The sequence below is a fragment of the Ursus maritimus genome, unplaced genomic scaffold (genome assembly GCF_017311325.1).
Source record: "Ursus maritimus isolate PB19 unplaced genomic scaffold, ASM1731132v1 scaffold_24, whole genome shotgun sequence".
NCBI classification, from domain to species: Eukaryota; Metazoa; Chordata; class Mammalia; order Carnivora; family Ursidae; genus Ursus; species Ursus maritimus.
The window spans coordinates 22,847,606-22,861,753 of NW_024424897.1; the positions used below are offsets into that span (position 1 = coordinate 22,847,606).

Sequence of the window (14,148 nt, forward strand, 5' to 3'; positions counted from 1 at the left end):
TTACACTTATTGCTATATGTAGCATAGTACTGATTGAATAAAGTTGAATAGAGATGTTAGGATTGTTAACATATACAAACATATTTAGCAAATTTTCACTTAGGAAAATCAGAGCTAGATTTTATTAAGGAAAGCAGGAGTTACCTTATAATTACCGATTGTGTTAATCATTGATAATACAGATTGGCTTTCGTAACAGAAGCTCCTTCATGGAGGTATGTGCTTATTACAGAAAAGATATCAGCTACGTAAGTTGGCGGCCATCATGGGCTCAGACAGTTTATGAAAACTGAATATACAGCCTTAAAATAAAATATGGATCTGAATACCCAGAAGCACCCCCATTTGTAAGATTTGTAACAAAAAATTAATGTGAATGGAGTTGAGAGTTCTAATGGAGAGGGGGACTGAAGAGCTGTATCAGTACTAGCAAAATAGCAGAGTTCATATAGCATCGAAGGAGTCCTGCAAGAGCTTCGGCACCTGATGTCTAAAGAAAGCATGAAACTCCCTCGGCTGCTGGAAGGACAACGTTACAGCAGTTAATCAAAAGGAAGAACCACAGCCTTAAAATTTGATTCAAGCAGTCTTCATTTTCCACAGTGGTAAATTTTCTAGATATATCTTGTAGACCTCAAAGTACTAGAAAGAAAGCTCCCATTCAAAGGCAATTTATGTTAAGGTGCTATCAATGATACTCATTTTTTTTTTTCATTTGCAATATGTAAGTTGTGCTATAACAAGCAAAAAAGAAAAGAAAAGAAAAGAAAAGAAAAGAAAAGAAAGAAAGAAAGAAAGAAAGAAAGAAAGAAAGAAAAGAAAGAAAGAAAGAAAGAAAAGGTATTATATGCATCTTGAGGCCTGTAATGGCAGAAGGGAAGAACCACACTTAACATAAAAAGTGACAAGCTGTGAAAGGTCAGCAGAGAGAGGCATAATGACAATGAGTAAGTAAGGCAGATGCCCGAAGGGGCCGTGGAAGCTGAAGCATTTGTTGCCTGAGGACCCTGGCGTTCTTTGTGGAAGGGAGTGGGGTAATTTAAAAGAAATCTACTGGACCAAATAGCATGCTTGCACAAATGTTGAACAGAAAACAAACCGTAGTCTGGAAGAATGCATGTAAGATAGGTTCTGAAATTTGGGCAGGGCCTAAATGGCACAATGATTAAGAGTGCTTGCTTTCTTTTTGTTATAGTTAGAACATTTTGCGCATCAAGGACTGTCACCTTTCTGTGGAAAGACTGGCCAATTTTACAAATAAGATGAGCCACTTCACCTTCTGTGTTCTCTAAGGAAGAGTATGTTTTTTAAATTATGGCTAGTCCAAATCCTAGAGACCTAGGCAAGAGTGCCTCCTTGTCTGTAAACCATACTCGGAAAACCCAGAATTGGAATACATATTCATTCGATTTATTTGATAAATAGGCTTGCCATAACAATGTGACCAGGATCTCAAAAGAAGTACCTTTAAAAAGATTTCTTAACATTTAAAAAGTTTTCATACTTAATATATACACAATGTCAAATTCAAAGGGTGTCAGTGGTATACAGTACAAACTAAGCCTCCTTTCTTAGCTCCATAAAAGAGAGAAAGTTACCAGTTTCATATGTATCCTTCCTCAGATGTTTTATGCATTCACAGACATGCATGTTTATGTATGTACACATGTAGAGTGTATGTGTGTGTGCTCACAAATGATAACATGCGTATACATAGGACATAACTTTTTTAACTTATAGTCAAAATTATATCCTAATTACTTTTTAAAAACAAGACATTTAAAACTCAGTTATAGGTCTATCTTGTTATGAAATTTGTAGGTCTGTTTTGTCATGAGTAAATTTTTATTATCAAAATGAATCTGTTTGCAGTAGTTTTGAGTAAAAGATTTGTCACAAATTTATACATACTTTGGTTACATTCAAATTTTGCTTCTGTTTGGTATACTGCTAACAAACACACGCATGCTTATACCCAGAAATGTAGATTTGAAAATGCCAATTATATTTAAAATATTTTTTTTATGTGTAGCACTCTATAAGTAATTTCAGCAAGAGTCTTTATTTATACATATATAATGAATTAGTTGCAGTTGAATTAATACAGAATTGTGTTAGATACATTATCTAGAAAAGAGTATTATTTTATAATAATCATGACCACACACTGTGCTAAACATTTTACATAGAGAATGTTGTATAATCTTCAAATGACTAAGAAGTAGGTAATGATTTTAATTTTATAGCTGTGGAAACAGGCTCAGATTGTTGAATAACCATATATTCTCTCCTGTTCTCTCATATATTTTTTAAAGATTTTATTTGTTTGTCAGAGAGAGAGGGAGAGAGGGCACAGGCAGGGGAAGGAGCAGAGAGGCAGGCTCCTCGTTGAGCAAGGAGCCTGATGTGGGATTTGATTCCAGGTCCCTGGGATCATGACCTGAGCCCAAGACAGATACTTGACCAACTGAGCTATCCACGCATTCCCTTAAAAAAAAAAAATGTGGGGGCGCCTGGGTAGCGCAGTCGTTGAGGCGTCTGCCTTCGGCTCAGGGCGTGATCCCGGCGTTCCGGGATCGAGCCCCACATCGGGCTCCTCCGCTGGGAGCCTGCATCTTCCTCTCCCACTCCCTGCTGTGTTCCCTCTCTCGCTGGCTGTCTCTCTGTCACATAAATAAAATAAAAAATTAAAAAAAAAATGTGTATATATGTGTGCGTTTTAAAGATTTCATTTGTTTATTTGAGAGAGAGAGAGCAAGTGAGCATGAGCCCGCATGTTGCGGGGAGGGGCAGAAGGAGAAGCAGACTCCCTGCTGACCAGGGAGCCTGATGCAGGGCTCCATCCTGGGACTCTGCTATCATGACCTGAGCTGAGGGCAGACGCCTAACCAACTGAGCCACCCAGGTGCCCCTCCCTAAAATTAATTAATTAATTTTTTTAAAATTTATTTATTCATTTGACAGAGACAAGGCACAAGCAAGGGGGAGTGGTAGACAGGGAGAGGGAGAAGTAGGCTTTCTGCTGAGCAGGGAGCCAAGTGCGGGGCTCAATCCCGGGGACCTGGGTTCATGACCTGAGCTGGAGGCACACACTTAACTGACTGAACCACGCAGGCATCCCTAAAAAATAGTTTTTAAAAATAAATAAAAATAAAAATAATATTTTTAAAAGATTTATTTATTTGACAGAGAGAGTGTGGGGGGAGGGGCAGGGGAGAGGAGGAGAGAGACTCCTCAAGCCTAGTCCCAGCTGAGCACAGAGCCCAGCCCTGGGTTCCATTCCAGGACCCTAGATCATGACTTGAGCAATGATCAAGAGTCAGCCACTCAACTGACAGCCATCCAGGAACCCGAAAAATAAAAAATATTTTTAAAAGTTTTTTGGTTGGGGGCGCCTGGGTGGCGCAGTCGTTAAGCGTCTGCCTTCGGCTCAGGGCGTGATCCCAGGGTCCTGGGATCAAGCCCCACATCAGGCTCCTCCGCTAGGAGCCTGCTTCTTCCTCTCCCACTCCCCCTGCTTTTGTTCCTTCTCTCGCTGGCTATCTCTCTCTGTCCATTATTTATTTAGTTGACAGAGATAGAGACAGCCAGCGAGAGGGAACACAAGCAGGGGGATTGGGAGAGGAAGAAGCAGGCTCATAGCAGAGGAGCCCGATGTGGGGCTCGATCCCATAACGCCGGGATCACGCCCTGAGCCGAAGGCAGACGCTCAACCGCTGTGCCACCCAGGCGCCCCAAGCTTGTGATTCTTGATCTTGGGTTTGTGGGTTTGAGCCCCACATTGCACGTAGACATTATTTAAAAAAAAAAAAAAAGGTTTTTTGGTCAAGGTTAAGTTTGGTCAAGTTTAATTTTATCATTTCTTGATATAGTAAAATGTCTATTTATAATGCTTAATTTACATATATGCATCTTAAATGTTCTATAAAACATTATATTGACATGTTAGTATTAGACTAATCTAAACATTAATTTGGAAGTATAGCTTTTTCTTTTCTACTTCTGTGAAGCATATTTATTCAGACTTTTCATGTGTATCTTTAGTATATAAATGGCTTTCCACTCTGAATAATCTAATAGTTCCACAGCAAATAGTATCTTCTTAAGTATTTGAGATAGATCCCTTTTTGAATCTATATACTGTGTTGTAGCTGAAAATTTTATCCCTAGCCATAAGTCCCTATTTATATAACATTAGTAAAGGTGGTATTTTGTTAATATATCTAATATGGGCGGTATTGATGATCTCCATGACACAGTCACTCAGTGTATTGCTTTTTGAAGTAATTCATTCATTCTGCTAATACTTGACTGGGCATATTATGTGCCAAAAACCATTCTAGCATTGGAGGTAGAGGACAAAACCAAGAGTCAACATTCCAGACACACATATCTGATTTGGAAAGACAGACAATAACAAATATGTAAAGTTGTGGTAAGTGCTCAGAAATCACAATAAGAGGATGTGGAGTGAGGATTGTTCTTGAAGTTGATGAAGCAGATCTCTAAAGAAGCGATTGACATAAAATATGTAGATGTTTGAGGAAAGAACCTTCTAGGTAGCTGTAGAAACCACGAGGCTAGAGAATTGCAGCAGAATTTGAGGAACAACAAAGGCACTGGCAGCAAAATACCAGTTGTAGATTCTCCATCCTCGATAACATTTTTGTTTTCATGCCTTTTAGATGTACCCATTCTTGTGGGTGTGTGGTATTATGTCATTGTGGTTTTAATTTGCATTTGCCTGATGACAAATGATGTTGGGCATTTTTTTGTTTGGTTTTTGGCCATTTTTCCTTTGTGAAATTGTTTGAGTATTCTGCCCATATTTTAATAGGATTGTTTTTATTCTAATATGCTTTATTTAATAGAATTCTTTTTATCAGAGAGATGTAGAAGTTCTTAGGTATATTCTCTGTAAAATATTTTCTCTTGGTCTGTGGTTTGCCTATTCATTTTTAGTGTCTTTTGATAATCACAAGTTTTAAATATTAATGAACTCTGATCTATCAGGTGGTTTTTTTTTTTTTCTTCTTTTATGGTTTGTGCTTTTTTGGTCCTAAGAAATATTTACCAACCTCAAGCAGACCTGGCTTTTCATTCTGAATATTTTGGGACTCCGTGAAAGGCTTTGATCTCACTGATTACCCTGGCTGCTGTGCGAAGAATAAATTATAAAGCAGCAAGTGCGGAAGTAGACTAGTTAAGAGGCTACGATAGTGGTCTAGGAGAGAAGTAATGGTACGTTGGACTGGGATTGTAGTGATGGGACATGGAAAGATCTGGAGGTAAAGATAACAGGCTACTGAATTTGCTTATTTGGAATGTGTTATGAGAGACAGTCATGGAGGGAAGCAGTTAGGATGATTCCGTATTTCTGGTTCGAGCCACTGGATGAATAGTGGTGCCATTTACAGAATATCCAAAGCTACAGTTGACCAAGGTTATTTTAAAGTCCAATGTATGTTTGTCAAGTAGTATGTTGTTCAATATAAAGTAATTGGAACAGTGTCCCATAGTACAAGAGACTTTTTAAAGAAATTCAGATATACGATTATGGAGCACCCTAGGGGGCTCAGTCGATTAAGTGTCTGACACTTGGTTTTGGCTCAGGTCGTGATCTCCTGGTCATGGGATCAAGCTCCAAGTCGGGCTCTGTGCTCAGCCCAGAATCTGCTTGATCCTTTTCCTCCCCCTTTGTCCCTCTCCCTGCTCAGGTGCACACACATGCTCTCTCTCAAATAAATAAATTAAAAAAAAAATTCAAATATTTGATTACTACCCTCATTTCTAAAGGAGAATTTTAGAGGAAATTTTACTCTTTTTTTTTTATACATGTAATAGAGTTGATATGCATATTTGGAAGCATGTGCTAGAATGGAATCTAGCAATACAATACTTGTTTCAATTTAAAAACTGCTATTCTTGGGGCACCTGGCTCACTCAGTTGGTGGAGCATGTGACTTTTTTTTTTTTTTAAGATTTTATTTATTTACAGAGAGAGAGCGTGCATGTGTGCACAAGCAGGGGGAGAGGGAGAGAGAATCCCAGGTAGAGTATGTGCTGAACATGGAATCTGATGCAGGGCTTGAGGCAGGGCTCAATCTCACAACCCCGAGATCATAACCTGAGCCAAAATTGAAAATTAGGCACTTAACAGACTGAGCCCACCAGGCACCCCACATGTGACTCTGGATCTCAGGGTCCTGAGTTCAAGCCCTACATTGGGCATGGAGCCTACTTAAAAAAAATAAAATTAAAAAAAAGTTGGGGCGCCTGTGTTGTTCAGTTGGTTAAGCATCTGCCTTCGGTTCAAGTCATGATCTTAGGCTCCTGGGATTGGGCCCTGCACTGGGCTCTCTGCTCAGCAGGGAGTCTGCTTCTCTCTCTCTCACTCTGCCTCTGTGCTTTCTCTCTCTCTCTCAAATAAATAAAATCTTTAAAAAAATTTTTTTTAAAACTGCTATTCTTTTGTTTTTTTTAATCTTCATTACCAATTTGAAGCCTTTTTGTGCATTTATAAAACAAGTTAGTTTTACTAATCCTTTATGGAGATGGTCTTTGATTATAGGCCGTAATGCTATTTTATATCTTTGTCAGAAAAGTACATTCTTAAGCATTAAGGTGATTCTTGGCTTCCCTGTAGGCTTAAGTATGATTCTATATGTGGGAATCAAGTCGGAGCAAATCTTGAGTTCTTGCCATCAAAAGTCATTGTTTCAGTAGTGATTTCATCAGTATTGTATATATGCCAAGTTGTGAGTTTCTTTTCAAATTTATAGGAGCTAGTTTATGGTAGTAGAAAGAATTTTGGAATAGGAAGGGAACTGAATTCTAGTCCAGCTATGTGAACTTAGGCAAATCATTAACTTTATATATCTCATTTCTTCATCTGTAAAATGAGGAATAATTGATTAAAGTTCTCTTAAAATCTGAAATTATAGTTTCTTATTGGTTTTGTAAAGATTTAGCTTTATAAAGATGTTTGAACCATAATGGTATTAGAAACATTGAAAATTCAATCTTAGGATGATTCATAAAAAGAAATGAATTGTGGACATCTTGCCTGGCTCATAGAATGTTATTAAATCTGAATCACTGTTACCCATATCAAATTTAAGTCCATGACGAATAAAGCTACCTTTCTCTTTTAATAACAGTTTCATTGAGATACAATTCACATACCATACAATTCATTCATTTAAAGTGTACAATTCAGGGGGCATCTGGGTGGCTCAGTTGGTTAAGTGTCTGCCTTTCGCTCAGGTCGTGATCTCAGGGTCCTAGAATCAATCCTTGTGTTGGGCTCCCTGCTCAGCAGGGAGTCTGCTTCCCCTCTGCCCCTCCCCCCACTCATGCTCACACACACTCTCTCTCAAATAAATAAAATCTTTTTTAAAAAGCGTACAATTAAGGGCACCTGGATGGCTCAGTTGGTTAGCGTCCAACTCTTTGTGATTTCAGCTCAGGTTATGATCTCAGGGTCATGAGATCGAGCCCCAAATTGGGCTTTCTGCTTAGCCCACAGAGTCTGCTTGAGATTCTCTCCCTCTCCCACTGTTGTACACGCCCGCACACATGTGCTCTTTGTCTCTCTCTCTAAAATAAATCTTAAAAAAAAATAAAGTGTATTATTCAGTGGTGTCTAGTATATTCAGAGTTGTGTAGCCATCACCAGAATCCGTTTTAAACATTTGCATTACCCCATAAAGAAAGTACCTTTCTCCTTGAACTGCCAGCCCTAGGCAACCACTGGTCTACTTTTTGTCTCTATAGATTTGCCTATTCTGAACGTTTCTTATAAATACGTGGCCTTTTGTGTCTGGTTTCTTTCACTTAATATAATATTTTCAAGGTTTATCCCTATCGTGGTATATATCAACGCTTTATTTCTTTTTGTTGTCAGACAGTATTCCATTGTATACCACATTTTATCTCTTCATCATTTGATGGACATTTGGGTTGTTTCCACTTTTTGGCTGTTATGAATGCTCCTACGAACATTGGTGTATACATTTTTGTGTGGACATACATTTTTATTTCTCTTGGATATATTTATATATCCCCACCAGGAGTGGGAGTGGGATTTCTGGGTCCTCTGGTAAGTCTATTTAATAATCATTTGAGGAACTTCCCAGGCTGTTTTCCTAAGTGGCTGCACAGTTCAACATTCCTACCAGCCATGTATGAGGGTTCCAATTTCTTTACATCCTCCCTTACGCTTAGCATTATCTGTCTTTTTGATTATAGTCGTCCTAGTGGGTATGAAGTGGTGTCTCATTGTGGTTTGATTTGCATTTCCCCGATGGTTAAGAATGTTGAGCTTCTATTCTTGCACTTATTAAGGCTGGCTCTTTCCCTAAAGTGTCAGCTGAGCATTCTGAAATATCAGATAAGCAATGTCTTCTCACTCCTGCTGGAGAGTAAATAAAAGCCTAATTTAATCCACACATCTGTTTTCACCTTTATTTCTGTAAAATGTAACAACGAAGAATTTAATTGGAAGTAAGTATGACCTGTATTTTAGTTGGAATTGTTACCTGTGTTTGGTTGGGGGACAGAACTTTCATTGATATATCTTTAACACTGAAATTTTGGCAATTTGCTCAATCTTTCAAATGTTCATGAGTAAAACTGCAGCATAGAAAACAGTATCTTAGTCACACAAAGATGGGAATGAATTACATCTGGAAATCTGGCAGAAAACCTTTTCACATTTATAGTAGCCCTATTTCCCTTGTATCGTAAAAGTTTTGTGGGGGGAAAAAGGTTTTGTGAATTAATACAGGATGTATAATTGTGTTTCAGGAGCATATTTAACTTAGGATGTGAACTAAAATGGGTTAGTTTGAAATGACACTTTTGTTAATAGAAACTTAATTTATTAAATTAAGAATATTCAGTTTTAGGGGCACCTAGCTGGCTTAGTTGGTAGAACGTGTGACTCTTGATCTCAGGGTCTTGAGTTCAAGCCCCACTTTTGGCTTGGAGCTTACTTAAAAAGCAGGTGGGGGGGAGGGCGCCTGGGTGGCTCAGTCGGTTAAGCATCTGCCTTCAGATCAGGCCCTGGGATGGAGCCCCACATCAGGTTCCCTGCTCAGCGGAGATCGTGCTTCTCTGTCTCCATCTGCTGCTCCCCCTGCTTGTGCTCTCTCCCTCTCTCTGTCAAATAAATAAAATCTTAAAAAAAAAAAAAAGAATATTTAGTTTTAGTAGAGATTTTGCTCTTAAAAATGTTAATTGCTGCAGTCTGGATTTTGTCTTAGTCCAGTCAGATTTGTGAAGTAATGTTTTTTTAATTTCCATTCCAGAAATACATGCTACAGGATTTAACTATCAGAATGAAGATGAAAAAGTCACCTTGTCTTTTCCTAGTACTCTCCAAACAGGTAAGAGTCATGGCTTTTGTAAAATCCCATGATGAATAGTGACATCTTATTTCTTCCAAAGAAATTTGTTGTATGCCATTTTAAGACAGAGCTTTTGAAAGAGGTTCATTGCAGCTTTTAGGCCACCAGGAAAAAAGAAGACCAAAACTAATGATCATTCTACCCTAGAACATAATGCATTGTTTTTCACCTTTTCAGTCTCAGCTTTTTAAAATATAGTTACCCAGCTCCATCTTCCAGTAGTTGAGTCCACATTGAGATGAATGCCCCACAGTTGATTTTGATGTATAAAAGTATAGTGAGGGCATGGAAGGAAAGATTTGTTGATGTAATACTTTTATTAGGTAGGGGCGCCTGGGTTGGCTCAGTTTTTTGTGTCCACTCTTGATCTCAGCTCAGGTCTTGATCTCAGGGTCGTGAGTTTTCAAGCCCAGTCCTGGGCTCCACACTGTGTGTGGTGCCTACTTAAAAAAATAATAATAATGATAATAATCCAGATTCTGTTATTAGGTATAAAAGCACAAAGGAAAATGAAGACTTTCTGGCTTAATGTAGAATAAGAAATTGTATACAAATCAATTGTTAAAGCACTAAGACTTTGATTAATGATCAGTTGAAAAGCAACAAGTGGAGTGCACTTGTCATGATGAACACAGGGTGATGTATCGAAGTGTTGAATCACTGTATTGTACACCTGAAACTAATATAACACTGTGCGTTAACTAACTGGAATTAAAATAAGTAGTTGAAAAAAAAGTAACAGGTAATTTGTATGAAAGGAAATGCAAATGACTAAAACACGTGAAAAGATATTTGGCTTCCTAGTAATGAGAAATGTGAGAACAGCAGTTACTGATATACCAGTTTTTGCCTGTGTTGTAAGCTAAAGTTAAAAAGTTCTCAGTGACTACTTTGATATTACTGGTAGGAGTGTAAATCCATGCAATGTGTTTGGAAGGCAGTCTGGCAGTCTGTATCAAAAGCCTAAACATATTCATGTCTTTTGACCCAGCAATTTTGGTAATAGGAATATATCCTAAAGAAAAATCATAAATGCAGAAAATGCTTTATGCCTAGAAATGTCTATTGAGACATTACTTAAGGTAGTAAAAAATTAGAATGGATGTATTTGTCCAACACTAAGGGAGTAATTATGACATCAGTATGGTGGAATATATATATATAGCAATTAAAAGTGAGCTTTATGAATTCTTAACACTGTGAAGTGCTTATTATAATGTAAAATTGAAAAGCAGAATACAAAATTACATATACAGGGTGATGAGTCATATCTCTAAATTGATATAAATAAAACGATATGTCTGGTTTTTGACATAATTGAATATACCTTATGCTTATTTATATCTTAATATAATAGTTTTAGAAAAATTTTAAATTGGAGTTTTATCTTTTATTTCAGTTCTCTTTCATTTTGCCTTCTTTGAACTAGGATTTCTTGTAGGATTTCTTGTATGAAATTATTATAAAAATAAATGTTTTTCCATGAACATGTATTAAAGATACCAAAGAATATAACAATTTAGATTTCTGTTTTTCTGACCCCTTCCACTTCCATTGTCTTGTGAACCCTTCCAGAAATATTTTGTGTGTATATAAGTATACCCATACATTTAATCCACAAGTGGGATCAAAAATCTCCGTGGCTTACAACAAATATTTCCTGCTCACACCTGGCCCTGAGGACTCCAGCGGCCATATCTCCACCTTTGCTTAAGAGCTCTGCTTAGCTCACAAGTCTTCTCATTCCAGGAGCTGTAGTGAGCAGCTACTGTCCATAGCGTGCTGTTCTCTCCCATGGCAGAGGGCAGAAGCTCAGGGATGGGGACAGAGACAAATCACAAAGATACATTTAAGGCTTCTGCATGGATGGTGGTAGACTTGATGTCCATTCACATTTCATTGGCCAAAGTAAATTGCATGGCCAAGCCCAGAGTCACTAGGGCAATTACCAGAGATTTGAGTAAACTTCTACCATGAAAGATAGAGTAAAAAAGCCAAACAATAATAGAAATATAGGAACTTGTTTAAAGCAAAGACAAATGAAAAGAAAGTCTCAAAAAAAAAAAAACCCACAAAACAAATTAATATTCTTAGAAATACTGTTAATATCACATTCATTAAACAAGAACAGGACAGGGGAGCCTTGGTGGCTCAGTCAGTTAGCGTCCAACTCTTGATTTCTGCTCAGGTCATGATCTCAGGGTCATGAGATGGAGCCCAACATGGGCTCCACACTTAAGATTCTCTCCCTCACCCTTTGTCCCTCCCCCCACCACTTGTGTGCTCTCTGTCTCTCAAAAAAAAAACAAAAACAAGAATAGGACAGAACGTTATCAAACAGAAAGAATTAGAGCAAGAAAACTTTTGCTTTACAGTAGATATAAATTCTATTTAATGAATTTCTATTACAATACAATAGAAATAAAAAAACCTAATAGGAGTTTTGGAAGATGAAAAAGAGGAATCTTACACATCGTAGGAAAATTTGAGGACCAATCTAGCAGACAACATCCATCTAGTAAAAGAAAGGACAGAGAAAATGAGAAGAGAAAATTATTAAAGATACAAAAGAACATTTCTTTGAACTGAGGTGATTGGAACCTTTAGTTTGAAAAGGTGCACCACTAAAAAAAAAAGAGAGAAAGAAAAGAAAGTTAAGAAAGTAAAAAAAGAAAAGGTACACACCACTGAGAGGAACTAACTCAATAAATGTAAAAAATCCCATACCAAAGCAAATTTTAGAACTTTCAGGGATAAAAGTGAGGCTCTCGAGAGGAGCCTGGGTGGCTCAGTTGGTTAAGCATCTGACTCTTAATTTCATCTCGGGTCATGATCTCAGGGTCGTGGGATTGAGCCCAGTGTCGGGCTCCACACTCAGTGTGAAGTCTGCTTGGGATTCTCTCTCTCCTCCCTCTGCCCCTATCTCTTCTCAGACTTGCTCTTGGATGAATGGATGGATGGATGGATGGATGGATGGATGGATGGATAAAGTGAGGCTCTCAAAGAGTTTTTTTCTCAAGGGCAGGGGGTTGGGAGGAAGGAGGGGAAGCTAGCAGGTTGCCTTCAAAGTTCAGGGATCAGAATAGCAAGAGAGTAGGCTGGCGGGTGGGGGGTGGGAAAAATGGGTGAAAGGGAGTGGGAGATACAGGCTTCCAGTTATGGAGTGAGTAAACCAGGGATTAGAAGTACAGCATAAGGAACACAGTGGTATTGTAATAGTGTTGTAACAGGTGGTATCTGCACTTATGTTGAGCATAGAAAGGGTATAGAGTTGTCAAATCACTATGTTGTACACCTGAAACTAATGTACCACTGTCTATCAACAATACTTGAATGAATTTTAAAAAAAGGAATAGCAGTAGACTAACCATCAGGAACAATGGAAACTAGACTCTAATGAAGCCATTCCTTCAAAATTCTGAGTTTATATGATTTTCAGCCTAGAATGCTATGCTTAGCGAAATTGTGAATTTAAAGAGGAGGTAAAATAAGGATATTTTCAGATTCGCAAGGTCACAGAAAATTTACTTCTTTGTAAAAGATGTAGGAGGGAGAGATGTCGTTTGGCTAAAACTTCACTTTCTATAGTAAGAAGAAAGTAATGTGTGAAATTGAAAAATGAAGAAATAGCTATATAAGCAAGGTATTTAGAAATCACAGAGTTGCTACTGGGGGCATTGTAGGGAGTAAGGTAGCTTTGGGCAGGGGCCTGCAGCTTATATATAAGCCTATATTACTTTATGAGTTTTAAAGTATGAACTATTACTTTGATAGAAATAAGGTAAATTTTTTAAAAAATTTAAAATATGGCTCATTACAGACCACATTCTATGATCATACTGTGCAAAGATTAAATTCAGTTGCAAAAGAGAAACAAAAAAAATCCCTTCTCATATATTTGGAAAAATTACACCTCTGAAAATTAATGTCAAAGAAGATTTGTTATGGAAATTAGAAAATATTTAGAACTGAATAATGAAGTTATTACATAACCTGTAGGATGCAAGTAAGACATTACTCAGCACTTTTAAGAAAGACTGAAAATTAATTGAGCTAAGCATCAGGATCAAAGTTAGACAAGAATGGGTAAGTTGAAAAAAGCAGAGGAGAGAAATAAAGATTTAAGAGCAGAAATTAACTAAAAAATGGAAAGAAGCAAAAATATCTTTTTTTTTTTTAAAGATTTATTTATTTATTTATTTATTTGACAGAGATAGAGACAGCCAGCGAGAGAGGGAACACAAGCAGGGGGAGTGGGAGAGGAAGAAGCAGGCTCATAGTGGAGGAGCCTGATGTGGGGCTCGATCCCGTAACGCCGGGATCACGCCCTGAGCTGAAGGCAGACGCTTAACCGCTCTGCCACCCAGGCGCCCCAAGAAGCAAAAATATCTTAAAACAGGTTTTTAAAATCATCCCAGAAGATACATAAACCTAGTGTTTGTGTGTGAAGATAATAGATTCAATTGTTCAGCATTAGGAAATATGACATTATTTATTAAGTCAAAAATTTCAAGATACTAGATTTATCAAAAGAAGTTAGGATGTATTTGCTAGAATTGAGCAGGTAAGAATAAATAGAAACTCCTAGAAGGTGCATGTGTGTTATATGTACACATGTGTACATGTGTATGTATATATGTGTGCAGGTATAATACATGCGTGTTTCTGTTGAATGCTTAATTTGTGCTAGGTACTCTTTTATGTGCATCACAAATACTAATTTATTTAATCCTTTTTG

General features: G+C 37.6%; 1 protein-coding gene and 1 pseudogene across 1 annotated transcript in view; both read left to right on the forward strand.

The window, feature by feature from the left end:
* Positions 1-14,148, forward strand: part of NPEPPS (aminopeptidase puromycin sensitive) — a 92,302-nt gene that overhangs the window by 41,369 nt on the left and 36,785 nt on the right. Inside the window, exon 3 of the mRNA XM_040640730.1 lies at positions 9,312-9,389. Within this exon, the coding sequence (XP_040496664.1) occupies positions 9,312-9,389 (78 nt within the window). The remainder of the gene's footprint in view (positions 1-9,311; positions 9,390-14,148) is intronic.
* Positions 210-2,390, forward strand: LOC103660851 (annotated as a pseudogene).